A 24,881-nucleotide genomic window follows, 5' to 3' on the forward strand; every position below is an offset into this window, starting at 1 on the left:
ATACACTCCTGCGGGCAGTGCAAATATTCAGCAACGCTGGAGCTTGCCCGAGCAGGGGCAGCCCCAGGCACAAGGTGTGATGCTGATGGGGGGCTGCCGTCCCCCTCCCTGCTCTCCCCTACCTTAAATCCAGGTCGAAGGAAGCGATGGTGGGGTTGCTGCAGGAGGCTCTGTCCACACGTGCTGCCTCCCTGCACAGGGATTTTGCCGCTGGGGGTTGGACTGTCCCCATCGCCTGCTCCTTGTCCCCTCTGCATGGGATGGTCCCGTGATGGGGAATGCCCTGAAAGCACTTACAGGGGAGATGAGCACAGACCGTCCCATAGCTTCAGCAGAGGACACAGGACACTGATGTGTGGTATTGATTCAAAACCCAGCCTGGGCAGTAAAGTGTCCCCAACACCAATGTGTCACCAAGCATTTGGGACAAGCAGAGATGCCTCAGCCCATAAAAATGCCTGGCTGTGGCTGTCCTGTTTGTTGGATGGCACAGTGTGGGGCTGAGCTGGTAAGAGAGGACCCATCCATGATGCCACAGTGGGGCTAAAGCCCAGGTGGAGCAGAGCTGCCCTGGAGGGGATCAAGTCACCACTTGATCTGGATCAGGTGCAGGATGAAGCTGGCAGAGATCCGCCCAGCAAGGTGGGGAAGCGAGGTCCCATGCAAGCCTGTCAAAGAAGCAGATATTTCCCAAATACAACATCTCCCACTGAGCTTTGCCCTTGATCCGCTCGGGAGCGGTGAGAGGGTGCACATGTCCTGGCTAGTCTGCAAATATGTGGTGTGTTAGGGGCTGTGCTCAGGAGCGGACTAGCTCTGCCTGGCAAACGCGCCTGCAGCTGGTGGACTGATGTATGGCTGTGAGGAAGGCAAAGCCACGCTGGGTGGGTTTTTCTTCCAAATTAGAGGTGTTGGGCACTTTCCCTCCCCAGAAGTGGGGAGGTAAGCGGGACCTCCCACCTTGTTTCGACATGAGCTTCAGGAATTCCCGAAGGATGGAGATTTGGTGGAATTAGTTCCCGGCATCTTTCATCAAAGCTTCTCCAGGGCTTTCAGAGCAGCTCACTTGTTCCAGCTGCCCAACACCACGAGCACATTCCTGTACCACCTCAGCAATGGGAACCTGGCTCCCAAACCTCACCAGGAGCAGATGCCGAGGCCGGGAAGAGAAAGCATCCACCTTTCCTGCTCCGCTTGCGCTCAACCTGGGGATGCCTCAGCTGAATGACACCTGAAACCCTGTCATTGCTCAAATTGCCCAAAAGGAGCCTTGAAAGCAGAGAAGCAGCATCCAGAGATTTGCTCTGTCACTGCCTTAGAAGAGCTACGTGGGATGTGCAGGGAAACCCGAGGCGCAGGGTCTTGCCCAAGACTGGAGCAGTGAGCATGGTGAATGAAAGGGCCCCTCGCAGCCCCCCCGACCTCCCCTCGCCCCAAACCAGGCACCACTGTGGTCCCAGCAGCTCGTAGCAACCAATGGCCAAGGGAACCGTGTCCCATGCAGGTGTCCTGTGGGTGGGTGGGGAGCTTGTTTGACAGAATAGTAGTAAACACAGCAATGTTGCCCTGCGTCTTCAAAACAAGCAGAGCCTTTCCTGCAGCTCCTGCTATTGTAAAAGAGAAATATTTACTGATCACCGAGACTTCAGCCTTACGTCAGTGGATAAAAGCCTGATGTGGTCTCCCAGCCCCCTGAAGCTGGGGCATCCCCATCAGCAGGGGTCCCCAGGCATCCCCCATTGGGGCATCCCCATCAGCAGGGGGTCGCAGCCACCTGGTTCAGCTTTTGGACCTGCACCACCAGCAGCTTTAAACTGCCCTGGCCATGGGGATAGGGCCAGATCCAGCACCCTGAGGCCCTGCGAGCTCCCATGGAGGAGAAGTGCCCCAGGCTGTCCCACCCCCATCCGGCTGACCTGGTTCAACCAGTGGGGCCAAAGTACCTAGGATGGTTTCGCAGGACTGAATCTTCCTAGCACATAACCCCTTCTTTAAATAGTGCTGAAGAGAAAAGCTGATTCAGTTAAAGACTTCATTACCTGCACTGTATCCAAGGAAGAGACATTTATTCTTTTAATTTGCATGGCCATTAGCTTGACTCAGGATGCCCACGCACACCCTAACACAGCAGGAGCAGAGGTGCCGGTTTATATGAGCATGGTTACGACGGATCTTCATGCCCCTTACCCCATGCAAGACCTGCTTGCCCATGCAGGACCAGGAATGATGGATTCTCCATCTGTCAGGAGCAGCGTGGGCTCCGAGGCATGCTGCTGTCGAGGTCTTCTGCCATGGAGGAGGAGACAGCGAGACCGAGATGCTCTCCAGGCGCCATGTGCAGCGTAACGGGGTCACAAGCGAAGCATGGGGTGACACTGCCGTCTGTCAGAGCTTCCCAGGGTATTTACCACCCTCTTTCCCCAGACAAGGGCTCTGGGGATGGGGGAGGCAGAGGGAGAGTGTTGGCTGGGCTGGGAGGAGGTGGCGGCCGTGCGCCTCCACTCCAGATGGGGCCTTGAGCTATTCCCTGAGCCTCACCGCTTCTCAATTAAATCGCCTGAAAAATGCGATAATGGTTCATTACCCACTTCCCAGAGCATTCTGAGGTGTTAATTAAGTAAGGTTTATAGAAGCTGTGGTTACCCTGAGATGCACAGGCAGATAAGTGGCTACTTTTAATCATCTTCCAAATCCTCGTGCGGGCACACAGACCTGCCTGCGGATCCAGCCAAAGCCCACCACGCTCCGGGGAGCATCGTGGCATGGCTGGCGGGTCTGAGTACAGGTCACTCTCTGGAGCGGGGAGCAGGACAAATATTTACTGCTAAACCTCAGCAAAGCAGCAGGGAGCTGCCCATCACAGGGACTGGGGAGCAGGAGGACAAAGCCTCCCTCCCAGCTGGGGACAGTGCAAGAGCAGACCCTTAACTGCTCACCCCAATTTTATAAAAAGCCAAACTCTGGTTCCTGGGTGTATTCAGGTATTGCAGAGGACCAGCTTCTGCTTTAGTGATCCTGCAAGCCCAGGCCAGCAAAGACTCTGTGCTGGGAGGAGGGATGTCCCTGTGCCTAGAGAACACCTCACAGCTAGGGGCCCTCAAGCAGAAATAAGGTAATGGAATAAAATCCCCATTGCTTTGGTGATTGCCATCGTGGTTAGAGAAAGAGAAGTTGCCTCCAAAGGGCTGGGGTGCCGGGGTAGAAACTGAGCTGCTGGTTTTGTGATAGCCAGGGCTGCACTGTATTATGGCAACACAGACTTTATAGGGTTGAAGTAAACGGGTGTGCAGGTTGGGACTTGAGGCTGGAGCTTTGTCTTGGAGGATTCGCTCTTGTTCTCCTCTCCCTGAAACGGGGCACGTCTGCACACACGTGAGCAGGGACAGCATCTCCCTAGTGCTGCCTGTCCTGTTTAGCTTGTTCAGGGGGCTGCAACCAGTGCCGGTCCCCAGCAAACCCAAAGGGCCATCAAGACAGCTCGTAGCCCTGCTGCAGCTCCGCACCTCTTGGGTGGGATCCCCATCTTAAGTCAGCGGAGGCGACCCTGGGGCAGGGTGTCTGCAGCAAGGGCTCACTGAAAACCGGCCTCTGGGCTGGCGGAGCAGCACAGAGCGGCTGCCCTGCTTCGGGGAGGATTTTCAGGTTGTGCGAGGCGGGGGAAGACACCTTATCCTTCTCCCTGGTGAGGTGAGAGCCAAAGCTGCTCCTCCTGTCTCACCCATCGGAAGGTAATTTTGCAATTTGCCAGCCCCTATCCAACACCTGTGCGCAAAACCAGCGTGGTGGAGAGCAAGTGCTGGGCTCCATTTTAGGACAGCCTGTGCCACGTTAAGTCATACAAATAAATAAATGCCCAGGAAAAAAAAAAAAAACAACACACACACAAAAACTCTCCAATCTGCCAAATGCACAGTACATCAGCAAAGAGGATCAGCTTCACGCTGGCCTGCAAAATACTCCTGGCAATGCAGATTTTCCATGAGTGTTCAGGCAGCTTTTCTGGGTATAAATTCAATTTACCATTCTAAAATTAGATGAGGAACATAGTAGGGTAGCCAAGAAAAGAAAGTTTGGCTGGTGAAAGCAGCCCTGCCCGGCAATCGCCCAGCAAAAGGTATATTACATAAATCCAGCCTGAAGCTGAACAACTCCAGCGTTGCTGATGGGGAAATATCTGGTTGTAAATCCATTAAGCTTCACTGATCTGACAGTGTCAAAACTTCAGAATCCTGCCATTTTTTTTTTAACATCTTAAGCTCATTTAGCTAATGAGCTGCTTTATGCTTCTAAAAGGAAACAGTGCTGAGGGTGAGGATGTGCTGTGGCTCTATGCAAGCGTGACCGGCAGCACCAGGGGTGGTAACGAGAGGCCAGAAACCCCCCAGGGACCAGGGAATGGGGGACGGCTGTGCTGTCAGAGCCAACTGTCCGAGACCAGCCTGCCCCGTTAAATCATACAAATAAATAAAGGCCCAGGAAAAAAAAAAAAAACCCACACACACATCTCCAATCTGCCAAATGCACAGTACATCAGCAAAGAGGATCAGCTTCACGCTGGCCTGCAAAATACTCCTGGCAATGCAGATTTTCCATGAGTGTTCAGGCAGCTTTTCTGGGTATAAATTCAATTTACCATTCTAAAATTAGATGAGGAACATAGTAGGGTAGCCAAGAAAAGAAAGTTTGGCTGGTGAAAGCAGCCCTCTCCAATCTGCCAAATGCACAGTACATCAGCAAAGAGGATCAGCTTCACGCTGGCCTGCAAAATACTCCTGGCAATGCAGATTTTCCATGAGTGTTCAGGCAGCTTTTCTGGGTATAAATTCAATTTACCATTCTAAAATTAGATGAGGAACATAGTAGGGTAGCCAAGAAAAGAAAGTTTGGCTGGTGAAAGCAGCCCTGCCCGGCAATCGCCCAGCAAAAGGTATATTACATAAATCCAGCCTGAAGCTGAACAACTCCAGCGTTGCTGATGGGGAAATATCTGGTTGTAAATCCATTAAGCTTCACTGATCTGACAGTGTCAAAACTTCAGAATCCTGCCTTTTTTTTTTTAACATCTTAAGCTCATTTAGCTAATGAGCTGCTTTATGCTTCTAAAAGGAAACAGTGCTGAGGGTGAGGATGTGCTGTGGCTCTATGCAAGCGTGACCGGCAGCACCAGGGGTGGTAACGAGAGGCCAGAAACCCCCCAGGGACCAGGGAATGGGGGACGGCTGTGCTGTCAGAGCCAACTGTCCGAGTCCATCCCTTCCCAAGCCCCCTGGCATGGGCTAGGAAATAACCTCCCTGCCGCTTTTCCTTTCCCCAGCCACAGCCAGGAGCATCCCGCCCCAAAGAGCGATGCCATCGGTACCCAGGCGATGCCGGGGGCTGCCCTAGCCCCATGTGTGAGAGCTGACGTGCCAGGGACCCTGTGCCCCGACCTGGACCCCGTGTCCCGCCCTGAGCTGAGCATCGAGGGACGTGGAGAGCAGGTGAGCAAAGCTACAGCCATCAGCAACAGCCCTGCCCTGGGGGCTTGGATTTTCCAAACCGACCAGATTTAGGGGCTGGATGAGGAGTTTGCCTTTGGTCCCCAACACTGGGGCTCTGTTTGCAGAGGGCACCCATCACTTTGAAATACGCCTGGGCCCACCGGCACGTCAAAGGGCTGCTCCTAGCCCTGCTGTGGGGCCGCATCCAGCACCTCCGGGTGTATATTACAGTGACAGCTCTGGAAAGGGCTCAGGGCTGTAAATGAAATCCCTGTCTCAGGGAGTGAGCTCTAGGCTGCAGGACTCTGTGGTCTGGTCTTCATCAATAAATCTCCCTCAATAAATCCTCTCGGCGGAGGAGCGGGGGCTGCAGCTTCGCGCTTTGGCCAGTCCACACCAGGGGAGAAGGTAGCAAAGCCAAACCCCTCAGAGAGCCTGGGCTGTCTGCGGGGTTGCTCTGCTGCAGCAAAAGGCCGAATCCTGGATACAGATACACAGGGGGCAACATTCGTGCAACATCTGTGTAACCGTGTGTGTGCACAGACCAGAGACCCAAAGTCCTCACCAGGTTTGCTGCAGAGTGGCAGTCCCATCTGCAGGCAGGGATGGATGCTGGCATCTCAAAGAGCATCAAAAATGGCAATAGCTTTTCCCCACTGATCGAATCCCCAGCAGGTCACAGATCCCTGCTGACCTGGGGGCTCTGAGGAAAAGAAAGTCAGCCCTGGTGGCACTGCAGCTGTGCACGGAAGCCGAAGCTGCTGCCCACACCCCAGCCCCAAATCCTGATCTGCCGGGCTGTGCCCGCAGCACTGAGTCACAGCAGCAGGGATCCGGATCCGACGCTGAGCACCTGGGCTGCCCCCGCACCCTCCGCCTCCCACCACATCCAAGCCCAGCCCTGCCTCCCCAAACCGCGGGCTGGCACGAGCCCCAGCCTGGATGTCGCCTTCCCGGGATGACCCAGCTGGAGCCCCGTAGTGTTTAGCCCTGCAAGACACCAGCCTTGGCGAGAGGGCAGCGCCAGGGTGGGCAGGGGCTGATCTGGCACCAGCGAGCACCATAGGAAGCCCACGCGGCCGCCACCAGCTCTGCTCCCAGTTTGCAGCACTGGGGAATGCAACGGGAATTAGTGCCTGAGCACTTCAAAGCCTTCCCAGCCGGCACTCAGGGTTTCAGCCCCGCAACAGCAGCGGTGGGTCTCACAACCTCCCTTCAGCCCCGGGGAGGTGCTTTGCCTGGGGCAGAGCCGAATTTAGGACTTGGCGATCCCGGGAAGTGCTTCCCATTAACATCAGGGGGTTGGGGTTTTTTTTCTTTTTTGGAGTAGAGCCGGGTATTACTTCCCCTAGCTCATTATTCAGCTATGGCTCTTGGGGCTGAGCAGCAGACATCAGTTCCCAATCCCATTTCACGGCAGCCGATCCCGAGCTGCACGAGCCGCGACAAGCCGCACCGTGCCTCGGGTGGCTTTTACTTGCTGGGAGAGATCACCCAGCCCTGGGAAAGGGTGGGTTCTGCCCAGGGAAGTGGGAGCAATGAATATTTTTTTTAATTGTTTCTCCAGACAGCGAGATCTCTGCTTGTTTGCACAAAAGGCAAGGAAGCTGTTTCACTGATCCAAGCGTGCTGAGAGCACACAAGCCAAGCTCCCTGCTTGTGCTCGCTGGCGCGTGCCTCATTTCTTTTGAAAATCAGATGCTTTAGGGGAAAGTTTCTTCTTCCAGCTCTGCGTGCCCACATCTTGCATATGCAGGCGATCCGGCACACCTCTGCTCTGCATGCAGATAAAGGCACAGGCGGGCTGCCGGCAGGGAGCCGGGCTGGGAGCGTGCCGGAGCCTGGCGGAAACCTCCCCATGCCACCATGGGGCTGCAAAACCCAGGTCCCAGCCCAGCCTTTCACCTTCAAACAACAGAGAGGAGGTTTTCTCCCTGGTCATCTCTGCATGGTTGAAGGCTGAGTGCCCAGGTGCTTCGTCGGGAATGGGATTACCGTCCGTGACTCAGTAACCCGGCGTGACTTTTAGGGGAGAAGCTCCCATGTGGCAATGCTGAATGCCCTCATGTGGAAGTCCCTCTTCTCCCAGCGTGGTTCTGGTGGTCCTGGAGGACACCCCAGGGTGAGCAGGGCTTTGCTGACCTGCTCAGGGAGGCAGGGAGGTTGCACACCCCTCCTGCCCAAACCCCGGGGGACCTTCCACGATGCTCTGCAGGGATGCTCAGACACACGCCCTTCCCTGGTACCACCATGGTCCAGGAGGGACCTGGGCCCACAGCTATTCCAGGGGATCGAAGACTCCCCGAGGCTTTGGCTGATGGAAAGGAAAGAGTTTATCCCAACATCACCATCCCAGGGAGAAATGAGGTCATCACTGATGTAATGACTTTCTCATCTCCAAAGTTTCTGCTTTCCATCCCTGCTAGTAATTTCAAAATTTATGGTCACTGGGATTAGTGCAAAATTCTTAAAATTAGGGAAAAATTCTTTAAAAACACCCACTTTACTTTCAGGCTGTTTGTTTACCTCCTGCCTTTCCCAGCTTACTGAGCTGGGGGTGGTGTGGGCTGCTCTCCACCTCCCCGTTTTTTTGGGGGAGCTTTCAACCAAAAAAGGAAAAAGCAAGGTTTTTTTAGAAAGCAGAGCACTTCATCTGTTCTTGGGGATTACAGAATGCTACTGCCAACACTAAGTGATAGCACTCAGCATGATGAAGCATTAATAACCCCATAACATCAATGGGGAAACTGAGGCAGGGGCAGGCTGAGCGGAGACATGAGCCTGGGGCAGGAGCTGGGACACTGCTCCCGGTACGGAGGGGCTGGGGACAGCCAGCGCACCCAGGGGTGCCCCAGCTCACATTCAGCCCCACGGGTGCTCTGCACACACCAGGCTTCCTGCGGGGCTTGGCTCTGTGCATCACCTCTCCAGGTTTCTCTGTAAAATGGGGTGAGTAACACTCAGTTTGGTGTCTCCCAAGGGTTTGAAGAGGCTGCAGCCAGCAAGGGCATGTGGGGAGCCTGGCGATGACAGCAGGGCGGCCGAGTGGTACGTGTTGCCTCCGTAGAAGCTGTGCGTGGTGCCAGAGGGAGAAGGGATGCACGGGAGCATCTCAGGTCCCAGCAGGAGATGGGTCCATCAGGCTCGAGCACCAAAGCTGCCACGAGTTTTCCCATCATCAGTCCCCAGCAGTGCGGTCCCGACACGAGCCCTGCAATCCCTTCCTCAAGAAGATACCCTGCCCCGTCTCACCCCAGAGAAAAGTGATTTAAACAGCTCAAAAAATAGAGGAAAAATCTGATTTTTCAGCTGGGCTTTCAGTTCTCCCATTTTCCAAGCCATCGTTCTCTGCTTTGCCTGTGCCCCCAGCCTGGGGCTGAGGCAGGGTGAACAGGTCTGAAAATGCCTCCCCGGATGAGCCTGCTGCTTTGTGCATGTCTGTGGTTTAGCAAATTATTTCACTTTCTAGATTTGGGCTTTGTCCTGTTTTCAAGACTTTCCAGAACACCACACACACAAGACACTTCTCTTTTATTGGACTTTTTGTTTCTCTTTTAGGCTGAAACCTGAATAATTTGAAACGAAAGGACATCCTTGCGCTGGAAGCAGCCCGGTGTGTGGCACAGCCCTGAACATGACCACGGAGAGTTTTGCAGAGTTCCTGAATAAGCTCAAGGAAATCCATGAGAAAGAGGTCCAAGGTAAGGAGACATGAGAAGTCTTATTAAAAACTAACAGAGGTCCGTTTCCTTGTGATGCTACCTTGATCTGTTTGGTTTGAAATAACCTGAAGGGAGGAAGAGCAGGTGTGGATTAGGGAGCTTTGGGAATTAGGGCTCAGCAAGCATCACCCACGGGGATGGATGGGGACGCAGGGTCACAGCCTGGCCCTCAGGGGACCACACCATCTGATAGCACCTTGGTATGGTTTATCCATCTTACCCCAGTGGAGAACAAGGTTTACTGAGAAAATCAGTAACTTTTTGGACGATGAGGAGGAGCAGAAGAGAGGGTGTTCCTGCATCCGATATCCCTGGAGACATCCCACCTGCAGGAATCCCACTTGCTTCAAACATTAATCACGGGGGATTTGGCTCCTTTCCTGCTCCTGCTGCCGTGGTCTGTGATAAAGGTGAATTGGGAGGTTTGCAGAAGTGACACGCACACCCACTGGGCATCTTCTCCGAGCGACATGGATTGGAGTGTATTTGGTTACTGAGGGATCAAAGGGAAAGTGGAAAGATGCAATAATCTATAAGACTGAAGCAGCAGGATTGTGAGGCTCTGTTTAAGAAAACCTTAGACGCAGGTTAGATAGTCTGTTCCTCTAGGGAATAAATTATTCCTGGGGTCATACATTATTAAAATAAGAACCATTAGGTTAAGCAACCAAATGCCAAATCCAATTGTTTTCCTATTAGAATAATTCCCAGTATCGATATGATGAACAAAACGACAGCGCTTTTGGAGGATTCTGGCTTATGAATTCATTCTGCTCTTGTGTAATTCCAAGATGTGTGAGAGTTAGAGGAAACTGTTGAGCAATTTAAACCACATGTTTACATCTAATTTGCATGAAATGGGTTTGACAAGATGTAACGTCTGCAGATCCGTCAATGAAAGCCATTCTTGTTGAGCTGTAAATATCCTCCAAGATGCTTTGCAGCCCTGAGAGGTATAAAATACTGCCCACCTGGGAAATGCGTGCTGTAATGAGAAATAAGTAGAAACAAAACTGAAACAGACTTTTTGGGGGTGGGGGGGAAATGCAAACTCATTAAAGAGTGGAAATACACAAAATGTGCTCACGTTCTGTACAACTTTTCCAGCTATATTAAACTGTGATATTGTTTAACGCAGGCAATGTGTTATTCCTTCTTGGAAATAAGGTTTGTAAATTGATGAGGTTTCTGCAAAGCCAGGCACCCTCCTGAAGTTCCACCATTGCGTTTTGTTTCCGAAGTGCCAGGGAATTGGCAATAAATACCCACCTCTCCGTCTCTGTTAATTATTCCAGGTCTGCAAAACAAGCTGACGGAGCTGACAACGGAGAAGTGCCGGTGAGCAACACCACGTCTGCTCTACCCACGTCGCGGCGGGACAGGGGGCGGAGGGGAGGTTACACCACTTCATTTTCAGACCTCCCAGGCACTCCTCCGAGGCTGCCTGATTTAGAGAGCCCAGTCTGCCTTTCTTGCTCTGCCAAATTTAAACCTTTTGGTGACTTTCACCGTGCAAGTCCCCAGCACAGGCAGGGCTTGGGGTGATCCCAGCCCACCTCCAGTTTACCTTCCCCCTGGCAAGTGATGCTCATGCCGGCAGGCACTTGCTTTCTTGGGAAGCAATAAAACGGCAGGAAGCAATCTGCTAACTCCAAGGGCAGGTGTCACAGGGCAGCGTCTGGGCTCTAACACATTTGTTTCCCTTCCTGCCACACAAGCAAAAGCAATTCAGCCATACCAGTGTGAGCAGCACGGCGGGCTCAGGGCAGAAATCCTTCCCCTTGACAGGGTGCTGCAGATAAAGGCACAGATTTTGGGGAGAAATCTAATAAACCTCTTTTCTTTGTTCTGTTTCTTCAATTAGTGATGCTCAGAGAATTGAAGAGTTGTTTGCTAAAAATCACCAGTTAAGGGAACAACAGAAGGCCCTTAAAGAAAATGTGAAGGTGTTAGAAAACAGGTAAGATTTATTTTTCAATAGGGTGCTGTTCGGTGGCAGCGAGTGCACCCTCCTAGGGGGAGAGTTTGGGGTTTGCTGTCTTCCCAGAAGTGGGGTGTAGCACATGAACCTCTTTTTTGCTCATACTGGGCTGCTGGGAGAGCTGTGGGAGCCTGGACACACGCAGAGGAGCTTTCCGAAGCTGATGGTGGTGGGACTGGATCTGGGGTGGTGGAAGGGCCAGGGCTGGGGTGCATGGGTGATAACCCCTCTCACCAATTCTGGGTGATGGACTGGGTGCTTACTCTTCTCCATGGGGAGGGCAGGAGCTTATTTCCCCCATGGGAACCGTGTGGTAACAAGCTGCCGGCCGTGGGTTTTCCTCCAGGCTGCGAGCGGGTCTCTGCGACAGATGCATGGTCACCCAAGAGCTGGCGAAAAAGAAGCAGAATGAATATGAGACCTCCCATTTCCAGAGCCTGCAGCACATCTTCATCCTCAGTACGTACCACCGCCTGTTGTAAGCTTGGCTTCGGCTGGCTGCGTCTTTGCTCAGTTAATGCCTCTCACAGATATTTGCACGTCAGCTGCCCCCCGGTGACCGGGCACCCAGGAGGGGTTTGGGGATGGGGAGAAGGGAGGGAGCCGATGCAAGTGTGGGGGCCTTGAAAAATCAGATCTGACCAGGACTGCGGATGGCAGCCCACGTCCCCCTGCAAGCAGAGATAACCACTCACACAAAGTGGCAGAGCTGGGGGGTTGCAGCCCTCCACACCTCCAGAAAAATGAGAGATGCTCACGCCGAGAGCAGCCCCGAGCTGGCCAGGCCATGTCAGCTGCCTGGAAAAAAGATGCATTTGGCACTGCAGAAGCAACACTCTGGCAAAGACAGGAAAGTCACAGCAGCAGCTCAGCACGGGTAAATGGTAATCAAGCAACACGTGTGATGGATCTTCTCCCGAGCCTTTGGCAGAGCTCCCAGCACCGCTCAGGCATGGGGTGTTTTTCCCTGGGGATCTGGCTGGCCCAGGGAGGGTCGTGGCGGTAAAGGAGATGAGGCATTAGGAGGGATGGAGAGGTGCCGGCAGCCCTTGGTTTATCTCCCCTGTTACGCCATTGCTCCCTGAGTGCTGCTTTTGAGCAGGAACAAGCCGAGGCGGCAGCCCACCCTGCCTGGGAGCCTGCCTGCTCATGCTCGCTGCCTCCTCACTGCGGCAGGGTACTCGCAGCCTGGCTGCTGGGTACTCACGGCTCCCTCCGGCCTTCATCCGATCCCACTCGAGGCCCCCAGCCCTTCCCCTAGCACAGCACCCGCTCTTCGGAGGCAGCCGTGGTGCTCGCAGGCAGGGTGCCGGCTGGGTCCATCCCACCGTGCTGCAGCCACCATCCCGTCTGGATCACGCTCTCCCCCCGAGCTGGATGGGCTGCAAGCAGACTCCAATCCTGACCAAACCTGAGTCAGAGAGTTGCTCCCTTTTATCCCTTAGCCCCCAGCGTGTTTTCAGAGAAGGAAGGAAATTTGGCATCTCTCCGAAACTTGGTGCCATTCCCTCCTCCTCCCCCATGCACCCCAGCAAGCTGCGAGGAGCATCAAGCTCTCTCCTTGCGATGCCTGAATCCACGGCACAACTTGTGTCCCTGCAGCTAACGAGACGAACCGCCTGAGGGAAGAGAACAAAGCTCTCAAGGAAGAACTGAAGAGGCTCCGGAGCCTGGAGTAAGTGCTTTCCTGGATTTCATTCATTATGGGGGGTGTTGGTAAGGACAGAGGTATCCGCGCAGCTGAGCAGGGCTACGTCCAGACCGCAGTATCCTCAGGGGTATTTTAGCATCTAACTCCTACAGATTCCTGTAGATGTTAGACACTGAAACACCCGTAACAGTCTCTAAGTCCTTGTTGACCTCTTCTCACTCCCCTGTTCACCAGCATCCAAGGATTCAGTTTTTGGGTAACAAGGGTATTCAACAACTCCCCATGGGGGACTGCTCATGGGAAGCAAAGCCCTGGGCTGCTCACCTTGGCCACGGACCTCAGCCTGGGCTTCCATGGCTTTTCCATGGCACCAGCTCCCCTCCTGCAGCAGCCAGAGAGGGTCTGCAGGAAGCAGGTTGTGTTTTGGGGAAGGAGAGTGACACACAAAGGACTGAGACAGGGTTGAGAGGGAGAAGCGATCTGCACCAACAGGTTCATATCCCAGCAGAGCGCTGTGCTGAAAGCCAAGTAACCTGCCAGGCTGGCCAATATATACAAGTCAGCTCATTCCTCAAGGGTTTAAAGTCCAGAGGAATTAGCACTGAGGGATTAGTTTAGAAATGTGTTTTCTTTGGAGCACAGAAGCTCCATCCACTTAAAGAGAAACTCGCTTTTACTCCCCAACGCTTCCCAAGGCCTGAGGAGTTACAGAGCTGTAGGTCGGGCTGGGTTTGCTGAGCACCAAGCACTCCTGCTCTGCTCTGTTCTTCCCTGGGCTGCTGGATAGGAAGATTTCCAGCCAAACACCCATGTCTCGGCATCAGGGGCCAGCCAGCACTTTGTTCATGACATAAGCATGGGTCTCCGAGACTCAGTGACTCCCTCGTAGTGACCGAGAGCATCAGCCCCACCAGCTCGATATGGTGAAGGGGGACACCTGCCACATCCCCGTGCTGAATCCACCCCTGCATCAGGCTGAAAGCCCAGCCAGGGACGTACAGGTTCTCACAGAGCTTTTGCAATAGCCACAGTTGGGTTTTGGCTTACCCAACGTCGTGGCTTCCTGCGACATTACCCACAGGCAAGTGGGGAAATCAGACCTTGAGCTGTTGTGCTGGCTCTGTCCCATGCTCCAGACTGCAGCTGAGCTAGCAATAAGCTGCAATGGAAGGAGGTGAGTCTGAGGAGCCGGTATATCCACAAACATAGAATCATATATATGTATAAATATGTATATTTATATATCGGGCTCTATAACTTAGAACTCCCAGCACAGTGGCTCTCAAACTGGTGATTTCCTTCTCCTGCCCCTTCTCATTCATTTGTGTCCTTCTGTTTTCAACAGGGAGAAGACAAAGCCCCCAGGAGTCGCCTCCAGAGAAAGCGGCTCCACCCCCAGCTCCCCCTTGGCTTTACTGTCCCCAGCAAGCAGGAACGCCGGCAGCGAGCAAGCAGCTCACAGGGGAGCCGAAGAAGCCCACCATGATGTGCCAGGCCTTGAGCTGGGAGAAGGTGGGTGCTGCTGGCTCCCACCGCCCTCGAGGGACCTGGGGACAGGAAGAGCGACTGAGCCGTGGTGCAAAGCTGCTCTGGGAAAGGGTCTCAAGAGCAAAGACCAAGCTGTTGGCAGCTCAAATGGACATTGCCATGGCCAGAATAGCTGCTGGGGGGGGGAACTGCATGTCAAGGGAGAAACAAGCTGGTACGCATTAGAGCAAAAGAGTGCTTGGGTGCCCTTACTGTAAGATGAGTGCTGTGCAGGTGTGGACCCGACACCCATTTCATGCAGAGACCATGTTGTTGCCATGCTGCCACCCACACATGCAATGGAGGGTACGTTTCAGGTGGTGGCTTGAGCCAGACGGAAATTTTGGCTCAAAATCCTCAACAGGAGGTGGTTGGTGCCAGCCAGCGGCGTCCTCGGGAGGCTGCAAGACTCCGGCATGTGGCAGGGCAGGGCAGGGCAAGGCAGCCTGCAACAGCTCTGCAGGACCGTCACGGTGGCTGGTTGTGTCTTTTTTTGCAGAAAAGCCTGCAGGACAGAGAAGCTCTCCAAGCAGAAGGACTTCCCCGGGCACTGTCCTCCAGGAAGTCAGCCTCGCAGAAATTGTGAGTTGCCAGAGGTAGCCTGATACCCTCAGGCCTTCTCCCCACCACTGTGGTCATCTGAACTGGATCAAGGGGGGTGGACTAGGATAGAGAATGAGTAGGAGGCACTTAGGGGGTAAAATAATTAGCCGGACTTGGGCAATTTGCTATTGCCAGAGCCAAGGAGGGCACCTACCAAATGCCAGATGCATCCTCTCTGCAGAAATTGCCACTCACTGCAAGCAAAGCATTCAGAGTTTGGCACAGGCTCCCGTCCCCGCTGTGAGCGTGCACATCTTTCTTTGCTCCTGTGCTTAACCTCCATGACAACACGCCTAGCATCCTTGAGTCCTCTGCCCATCTCTCTGGTTCCTCTCTCAGATGTCTTGCTGGGGAAAGCTCTGAGGAGTGAAGGACCTGGGGAGATTGTGCTGAGCCACATGTCAGTGTAGCTTCTCCTGAGTTATAGGGTCAGCTCTCCATTATCTGGGCAAGCAAGAAGCTGGAGCATTGTGAGTGTTGGAAAAGCCTGGAGAACATGTAAACTGTGGGATTTGTGGGTACTGAGAACAAATACACCACAGCAGCCCTGCCCAAGAGCATTGCAGATGTCTCTCCATCTGCAGCATAATGAATATTGGTATTTTCAGAGGGCCTGGCATTCAGTGGTTGCCATTTTGTGCATTGATGCAAGCCTGCCATGCCTTTAAAACATAGAGAGTATGTGTCAGCCAAGGGATGCTGAGTGATATGGTGATACTGGGCACTGGGACATGACACGGCAGGACCTGGAGCCCTGCTCCTGGTAGTGGGAACTCAAGCCCACGTACACACCCACATAGATGCTTCTGTTTTGGCACAGGCTTCGCTTACCTGAACTCCACAGAAAACTTGAAAGAGCAGGTGAAAAGGGGTTTTGGTAAGGCTGCGGGCAGGCTGTGAGTATAATTAATAGGGATCACAGGAAGGGTTGGTGACATCTCCAGGTGGGCAGGGGAAAGTCAAGTCAGAACATGTGGTGAGCTTTTCATGACAGCAGGTGGAGATGATGATGTCCTGGCCTCACAGCCAGGTACTCCACTGGAAATACACCCATCAAATCAGTGCGTGCCAGGAGCTTGCATGAATAAAGTCTAGCGGCCTGACTAGGGGTCAGGGAATTTGCAGGGTCTTATCTTGGTTAAGCCACTGAATTATGGCTTGGCTTGACTTGAGAGGAGGCACAAGACCTCCTGGGCTACAAATCAGTGCAGCCAGAAAATAAAGAGTACTGTAGATCCCTCTAGAAAACATGAAGGGGAAATTTCCTGGGAAAACCAATAAAAATATGCTTGAGCTGTTGACCAGAATTGTATCAAACAGAGCACTTAGGAGTTGTCTGTCTTGTTCACGCTGGTGAAGAGCTGCATCTCTGCTCGGCAGGGCTGCCCTTAGCCGCTCACTGCCCGGGGTGCACAGCAGAACGGCTCACCTGGACTTTCTCCCCTCTGCCGCAGGCATCCCAGAGGATCGCCAACCAGCTGCACGGAACCATTGCCCTGGTGAGACACGGCTCCAGACCCTGCCTCCTGGAAAAAAGTCTTTCAGGGGCAGCAGTGTCCCCACCGGCAAGGAAGACCCCTCTCCCACCAGAGCGCGAGCACAGCCCCAGCCTTGAGGCGTGAGTTACCTGCTCATGGGTCGCAGTGTGGGCCTGATCCATGGCCCGTTGCAGGTGTCCCACCGGGCAGACTGCGATGAGATGGCTGGTATTCGTTGTACCCTCCCACCTTCTTCTCCAGACTTCTCCCACAGCCTTGGGGAGGGGGGGGTCTCCCAGTTTACACCAGCAAAAAATGACTGGAATCCAGACTGACGAGATCAGCCTCTCCTTACTCCAGCTTCGTCAGACAGACCCATAAAGTGAACCGGGTGCCCCCACCTCCAGCCGGGAGAAGGACTTGCCTCACTGGAGGCAGCAATCCCTGCTCCTCCTTATCTGTTCTAATGGGCTTTCCTGCAGGGCTCAGCACTTCCCGGGCTTATCCTCCCCATTGATTTCAGAAGCACAAAGGGCTGAGGAAAGCCAGTGAGTTCAGCTGTAGAGACAGCGAGTTTCCCAGAGTGGGAGCAGACCTGCTGAGCATTCCCGGGAAAAGCTCGCACACACAGAAGCTGCCAAATAACCAGCGATAGCAGGGACTCGGTTTGCAGGGCAGGTTCATGCACCATACCGACCTTCTTAGCATGGCTGTAAAAATCTCCCATTGAGTGAGATTAGGGGAGGGTGGGCTGTTCCTCTGTCCTGGAGGTCTTCAGGCCCACCAAGGCACTAAGAAAGCCCAACGGGGGGAGTTAGGATGCTTCTGGCTGTAAGGCATGGTTTGACAAGCGACTTCTCAGCAGCAGTGCTGACGTGAGCGGTCACTGCATCCCCTCCACTCGCTCAACCCCCTGCCTGGAGCTGCCGTGGCCCAGGGACAGGAGAGCGCTGTTGGATGGTGGGATGGTGATGGCTTCCTGCGGTGTGCGCAGTGCAGAGACCCGCTGCTGGCTGCCTGACCCCCACAGCCACCGGGATCCTCCTCCCCAGCACAGCACCCGAAGGCAAGCGTGATGCACGGGCCAAGAGCTGCAGCAGGCAACAGGGCACAGAAAGAGCAGGAAGAGACCACGCACATCACCTGCAGGAGTTGGGAAATCACATGAAAATTCTCTAATTAACATGATTATTTTTTTCCTGCTTCTTTTAGTTATTTAACAGCAAGCAAACCAGACTCCCCCAAGGTTGCTCCGTCCTACGAAAACCTAAAACTGACCGCCCGGAGAGAGCAGCTCTGCCTCCTCCACAAGCACCTTTCCCTACACCAGCTGGGGCTGGCGAGCAACTGTGCCTCGGCCGACCAGGACGGCGGCAGCTTCTCCAGCCATTTGCTCAGGGCCAAAGACACCGATGGCAGGATGCGGTCGCGTGATGGCTGGGAAGATCGTGCAGCCTTACTAAAGCTCCCTGCCACCATGGTGTACGTGAGGGATCAGCACCTGGAGGAGAAGCTGCACCTCCTCAAGCACAGGGAGCGACTGCAGCATTTCCTCATGCAGCAGTGCCAGCCAGGCCATCAGGCAGATGGAGACCCAAAGCTCGCGCCCGAGGAGCGGCCCCTCTCCCCATGGCCAAGCATCACACCAGGATACAAGGAAGAAAGGTCCTTCCTGGAGGATGCCGCAGATGGGAAGGAAGAGAAAGAGCTTTGGCTGAGCCGGGACAGCTCCGAGCTCCAAGAAAAGGCGAAGGCGGCAAGGGACGATGGTGTAGACACGCCGCTGGATCTGTCAGACTCCAGCCGTGGCAGGGAAACAGGCTGGCACAACCGGCGGGAGCCACGGGGGGCCAGCAGCCCACGGCTGAGCCCCGGGGAAAGCCCGGCTGTGCTGACAGCCCGTGGCCCCTGCGGGAGACACGGGGCAGAGCGGGACAACTCGCACTTCCCCTACCGCTGGCCCAATGCCACCCGGGCACTGCCTGGTGCTGTCGAGGGGGAGGAGGAGGAGGATGCAGCTGTGGTGAGTACAGCTCATGTTGGCATCAACCGTGGCCCCTTCCCCTCCCCAGGGTGTCCAGCACTAGTGCTGGCACTGTTACAACCACCATTAATGTCCTGTGGGAGGATGGCTTTGCTGTGTGTGAAGCCAACGGGGACATATTTGCACATGGCAAAGCCACAGCCGCTCAGCCCTGGCTATCGTTCCCCACCTCCCCTCCCCTCCGGTGCCCGCGAGGTTTCCATCCAGGTCCAAGGACAGGCAGTGCCTGTGCCCTGTCCTGCAGGTTGGTGCAGGAGGCGTGCTGGGCTCCCCTGCAACACACCACCAGTGCATAGAAACACCTCTGCGATGCTCGTCCCCACGGGTGTCACAGTCATCGCGTAGGGGCTGAGGACGGCCCTTTCCTCCTGCCTGGCGAAGGCAGCATTTGAGCTCCCTGTATCCTACAGCTCGCACTCTCACGGGCACATCTGACAAACAACTCCACGCCGAGCGACCCAGAGGCCCTTCCGGAGACTGGGGTGAGACTGGCTGTCAGTGCACAGAAGGAAGAAGCAGGTAAAAAGCCCCAGGCAAATGTGACATTTGAGAAAGCAAGAGTAAAAAGTACATTTTGGTGAAGGTGTCTTATAGCCAGGAGCTCTCTGTGCTGGGCTCCACGTGCACATGCAATCCCCCCTGACCAAAGCAGTAGCTAATCAGCACAGGACGCCCTTCCAGGGACCCAGGTGCTCCTGGCTCCCAGCTCTTTTGGGCTATGGGGGGAACTTTGGGTTTCACATTTCTGTCCTTGAGGGCTCAATTTTCAACCCTAGGGATGCCCAAAATTCAGGCTCAGTATCTATAGGGAGAAAATAACCCTGGCTGTTCTGGAGAAAAGCCCAGTATCTCTGCCCAGCACAGACCCGTGGGGTGCCCTTGCACACACTGCAGAGCACCCTGCACTCAGCTGCTGTGGGGCACGGAGTTCTCCAGGAGCTAAAGAGGTCAGTTTAGCACCGACCCATTGGCAAAACCTGCTCCACAGTGAGCCACGACAAGACAATGTTGCTGCTCCAGCATTACCCAGCCCTCTCAGGGAAGCAGAAGCTCAGAAGTCACCCCAGCAGAGATGGGGAAAAATACAAGAGGTTTGCAGGACTAGCACTGGAAAAACCATCCCTGTCTGTGCCCCCCTGCTCCAAAGCGTGCCCTATGCTGGCACAGCACGTAGGGCTGAGTGCAGAGCGAGGGATGCTGGTACCTACAGCAGGTAGGACAGGATGCTCTCCTCCCTAACACACTGCAGAGCACCCTGCACCCTGCACTCAGCTGCTGTGGGGCACGGAGTTCTCCAGGAGCTAAAGAGGTCAGTTTAGCACCGACCCATTGGCAAAACCTGCTCCACAGTGAGCCACGACAAGACAATGTTGCTGCTCCAGCATTACCCAGCCCTCTCAGGGAAGCAGAAGCTCAGAAGTCACCCCAGCAGAGATGGGGAAAAATACAAGAGGTTTGCAGGACTAGCACTGGAAAAACCATCCCTGTCTGTGCCCCCCTGCTCCAAAGCGTGCCCTATGCTGGCACAGCACGTAGGGCTGAGCGCGGAGCGAGGGATGCTGGTACCTACAGCAGGTAGGACAGGATGCTCTCCTCCCTTTCCCTGCTTCACCCCCCGTAAGAGCCCTTTCCATCCCCAAAACCAGCAGTGCCCTTAGTCTGGGGACACGCGGTGCTTTTTCCCTGCCCGACTGCCACAGGATGTGGGCACCAGGTTTGCCCGGCGGGTGGGAGGCAGCAGCCATGGGGAGCGGAGCGGAAAGCACGTCTGCCGAGTGCTGCTCGGTACCAGCCTTACTGGCTTGGCCAGAAAGTTGAGCTCGCCTGGATTAGTTGGTCTGGGCGTGTCAGAGCGGTTTGGGAACACTCTCCGGAGCAGGATTTTGCACGGTGGAAAAAAAAAAAAAAGAGGGAGTCCTCTGTGATTTACATGCTAAGGAGATACCATCATAGCAGAAGAATTTCAGCTGATTACCTTCTGGGTGTGGGAATACAGGACTTTCTTCAGTTCTCACCTTAAGGTTGACACAAAGCTCAGGAAACAATACACGAATACTTCTGCACTTTCTGGTGAACCTTAACCCGCAGAAGGATAAAGTGAGGATGGGAACAGACTACAGGGGCTCTAGGAGTGCCTGAAAGCAGCACTGTCTGCTCTCCCACCTGGGCCAGGTCAGCAAGGGAGGCTGCCCTGCCGACAGTCCCACCCCGGCTAGACCTGGGTGTCAGGAGCAAGGTATTGAGGTCCTGGAATGCCCCTGCCCCTTGGAAGGGGCACAGCTCTGTCCTCAGCCCTTTCTGCCCCTCCACAGCCAGCACGGGTGTGCTGCTGTGGGTGCAGACAGGGTGATGATGCCACCGCCAGCAAGGCTCAGTCCCTGGCCCGGGCAGCTTCACTCTGTGCAAAGGTCAGGTGCGTGTCTGGTGCGTGCAGGTACGTGTCTGGGGTTGTGTAGCCTCGGGGCCTGTGTGCAGCAAAATCCTTTTGCTGGGCAGGGAAGCAGCTCCCCTGTCTTTCTTTCCTCTGCTCCTCGGCACACGTTCCCTGCCGAGAGCCACCGACCGGCACCAGCAGCAAACTTGAGGATTGTCCATTTTGGCCTCTTTACCCAGACACGCTTCTTCCCACCTGGGTCTCAAACGGGAAGGTGCAGTCTGGGGTTTTAAATACGCCTCAGCTTCCCAACCTCCACGTGGTCACAGACTTCGGGGCAGCGCTTGCGACCTTGGGGTAGCAAAGTCCTATGGATACAGCTTTATTGGGAGCTGGTTCCCCAACAGAATCATGTTGGATCTCCCATGAACATTCATTTCAAGCCACGTAGCTCGCAGTGCCTCTGCTTTGCAACACAGTTTATTGCTGAGTCTGTTTTCTGCCTCAGTGGCTCTCAAGAGCCTGGGCCGGTGGCTCTGCATCTGCTCATGAGCTTGTTGGGCCTCCTGCCAGCCAAAAAACCCTTCCTTTTGTGTTTCCTTAGATGACGATGATGCCGAGTCTGGGAAGCAGGAATCCGATGAGCCAGACACGACGGACAGTGAGGTTGGTTTGCTCTCCTCAGCCCATTAGCTTAGGCTGTCGGGTCCAAGAGGTCTAAGATGGGTTGTCCCTGCCCGAGCTCACTCCAGAAGGTGATGGCTCTTCCTACATGAGGTGCAAGACCCCATTCCCACACTGTTACCCAATTTGTTGCTGAGGGATAGAGGTATCACTCTTTCCAGCTAGTCAAGAGGGTTTATGAACAACAACATTTGTCACCACTCCATAGCAATGGTCACAAAGGTCCCCAGCAATGCAGCCAGGCCATCAGCTCCCTGGGAAAGCCAGGGTAGTTTGTGGACTGACTGCTCTTCTCATTGGTGTAGGTGTCTGCCCCATATGAAGATGATATCCTACAAGAAGCCCAGGCTGATGGGAAATATTTTTGCACCAAAGACAAAGCTCATGCGCTGCAGAAGAAGAGAAAAAGAGGACAGGATCCCTGGACAAAAGGTAGGGAGGAGGATTTCCTCATGGCATCAACTCAGGGCTGCAACTTCTGCTGCTGCGCGAGGGGCTCCTGTGAGAAACGCTGGAGGGTACCAGCTGCCTTCCCTGCAGCGGAGAGGAGGGTGCTCCTCCGCCGAGTGCATGCCATGCTACAAACAAATGTTTGCCCAAGGTGATACAGTGGAGTCTTTCGTTTCCCTGCGATAAGACAATGCTGTGCCGTGTTTTGGCAACGGTTGTGTCTCCAGCCAGAGGAGCCCCTGCTAATGGATAGCCAGGGGAGCCTGGGCAGGGTGGCCAGGAGAGCACTCCCAAGCACCTAAGCTAACAGGGCTGAGTCCCTCATGTTTGCTTAGCCGGTCAGGGAGGTGGTGATTGGAGAAGGCCAAATTCCCAGGGGTGAGTTATTGACATTCAGAGAAAGGTTTCTGCCAACTCTGTTGATCTTCCAGAGCGGCTGTGGAAGTTTTCCCTGCTGACAGAGGAATGTGTTGTACCCGTGTTTCCTACAGGTGAATAAGCAGAAAACTGTTCCTGATAAGGGCAAGGATAAGGCAGTGTGCCTGTCAAGTCTTAAAAAGTGCTCTGTCAGAAATACCCCGCTACTATAACCCCCTTTGTACTGTCGGTAAAGACAGGGAGATGTTGACCCAATTACAAATGTAGAGAGGGCTGTTGCTTAAGCATGAAGGGAGCTTGTTTAACAAGCAAGCGCTGCCCCTTGCTCTGCGCCCGGCTTTCAGAGGTGCCTGCTCACTCAGAGGACACCACTGCAGCTGAGTGAGAAGAGGATTTGCTCTACAAAACCAGCTGCTCCGAGCAATGGGGAGGAAGCTGCCCTGCGCTCCCCAGGGCAGACACCATCCGACCCTCCGGAACTGGATGGGGATGTCCTGAGTGAGGGCTGGATGCAGTTGTGGCAGGAATGGGGTGATGGAGAGGCATAACCCTTCTCTCAGCATGTGATGTGTGCCATGTACCACACTGGAAGGGGGAGAAATCCAAGAAATGTATCCCGCTGGTCTGGGTACCCTCTCGGGTACACTCCTGCACCAGGACGGTTCTCTGCCTATTTCTGCTTCACATGTCGTTTCTGTTTCCAGGGTCACAACAGCCTCCCCCAGGTACCCGTGCATCTTACATGTGAGAGGGGTTTCTCTTCATCTTTCCTTTGCTGAGCTTTGCTTTCTCCTGTGCTGTCCCTATTTTGGGATGAGGCCACGCTGACCTCATACGTGTAAATCCATTGCTCTGTGGTTAACTCCTGCGGTCATCTTGCTGTTTACAGGAGCTAAGAAGTCAATGAGAGGAAGAAAGAAAGTCAAAGTGGAGCAGTGCTCAGCGGGGATCACGAAGGAACCGGAGAACTGCTCCACTTCCCACAACAATACCTCTGAGGAGAGCTAACAGCAGGGCAGGATGAGAAGCGACACAGATGATGCAGACCAAAGGAGAGAGCTCAGAGACCTCAGCATCCCTCCCACGCTGGGAGAGTGACTCCTCCTGCCGTGCTGGGCCAGGCAGTGGGGAATTCATAAGAACTCATTAATGAGTAGAGCACCCTGAAAAACCTCACTCGGTGCCCCAGGAGAGGCTAGGCAAGGAAGAGCCATGCAGGTGATACCTGGAGCAGCCAGGTCACTGCTGGTGGAGCAGCGCTTTCAGTGACCCCCAGCCCTGCGCCGGAGCAGACCCTCAGACTGGCGCTAGGAAGAGGAGACGCCCTCTTTGCAGCACTCACCCTGGATCAGGACCATGTTCCTCCCTGGGATTTCATGCAAGGAGAACGGACTACCCATACCCCGCTCCCCATGTACGATGTCCCGGTGGCTGGCCTAAGGGCGGTGACCAAGCTGAACATCGCAGGGCCCCATGCACAAACCTGCATTGATTAAATCCCTCCCCAGGTTTCATACATGTGTGGATCTTGTTTGACCTGGAGAAAGCCCGTGGTTTTCTTTTCTAGTTAGGTGAGGAGCAAGCACGTGGGCAGGCAGGTGGGACATGTCCCTGGAGAGGGCAGGGAGAAGAGCATGGGAAGGGAGGGCTTGTTTGCTCCCTCTCCCCAAGGTGTCCTTGGGGACATGCCTGGAAAAGGCAGGTGTGTGAGACCCAGCTGTGGCTCACAGCAGAGCACCAGCTCAGCAGTTCACATTGATCTTGGCAGGATTGCTGGGAGCTTGTTTTCACGTGGATAAACTGTTCTTAAACATTTTTTTCTGATGTGTTAAGCATGGGCAAGTTTTCCTTCAGCATAAAGTGACAGGGCACTCTAGCCGGGGGCGGGATGAGAAGGGCTGCAGTGAGCATCCCTGCAGCCACAACATTGCACCAGAGACCAGGCTGGGTTGTTCCTAGTGCACATGCGGAGAACAGGGACAAAACAGAGGGACACCAGAGAAGTGCCAGAGACCGCACCTGCCCCGTCTGGTGCACCGCGCCATTTCCTTTACCCGCAGGTAAAGGAAAAACCATCATGTTCCTTGCTGATGGGTTTTTCCTCCTCACATTCAATCACATCGCTCAGCAGCTTCTGATTAACATCAGGCCAGACCCCGAAAAACAGAGCGAGGGTTGACAGGTTGGAGTCGCAGCAGGAACTCGTATCCCACTTGCACTGCTGTGGCAACCGCTGCCCCCCCCCCAAATTATCTGCTATTCTGTTTAAACGTGGTTTTGTTTGCCCGTTCACAAGAAGGAAGGGCGAAGCGCAGCAAGCCAAGCGCCCAGCCTGTCAAGAGCATCCTTTCTGCACACCCCACGGCGCGTTCCCACCTCCCCAGAGCAAGCGGGCAGCAAAAAAAAAACACCCCAAAAAGCCCCAGCTGCGTGGGAGCAGGGGGCGGGGACCCGGGCTCAGCCTTGCCTGGGGCAGCTGCAGGGCTCGGGGGAGCCGGGCTCAGCCCCG

At 54.5% G+C, this 24,881-nt stretch overlaps 1 protein-coding gene across 1 annotated transcript; it reads left to right on the forward strand.

The window, feature by feature from the left end:
• The first annotated feature begins 9,114 nt into the window (after nucleotides 1–9,114).
• Nucleotides 9,115–23,380, forward strand: RBBP8NL (RBBP8 N-terminal like). The gene is made up of 13 exons (XM_009273949.1): nucleotides 9,115–9,181; nucleotides 10,498–10,540; nucleotides 11,067–11,162; nucleotides 11,530–11,642; nucleotides 12,786–12,858; nucleotides 14,180–14,346; nucleotides 14,861–14,943; nucleotides 16,419–16,582; nucleotides 17,655–18,465; nucleotides 18,897–19,005; nucleotides 21,465–21,526; nucleotides 21,850–21,976; nucleotides 23,262–23,380. The coding sequence occupies exons 1-13, from the start codon at nucleotides 9,115–9,117 to the stop codon at nucleotides 23,378–23,380; spliced, it is 2,034 nt and encodes a 677-aa protein (XP_009272224.1).
• The last annotated feature ends 1,501 nt before the right edge of the window (nucleotides 23,381–24,881 follow it).

The sequence above is a fragment of the Aptenodytes forsteri genome, unplaced genomic scaffold, assembly GCF_000699145.1.
Source record: "Aptenodytes forsteri isolate BGI_AS27 unplaced genomic scaffold, ASM69914v1 Scaffold47, whole genome shotgun sequence".
Taxonomy (NCBI): Eukaryota; Metazoa; Chordata; class Aves; order Sphenisciformes; family Spheniscidae; genus Aptenodytes; species Aptenodytes forsteri.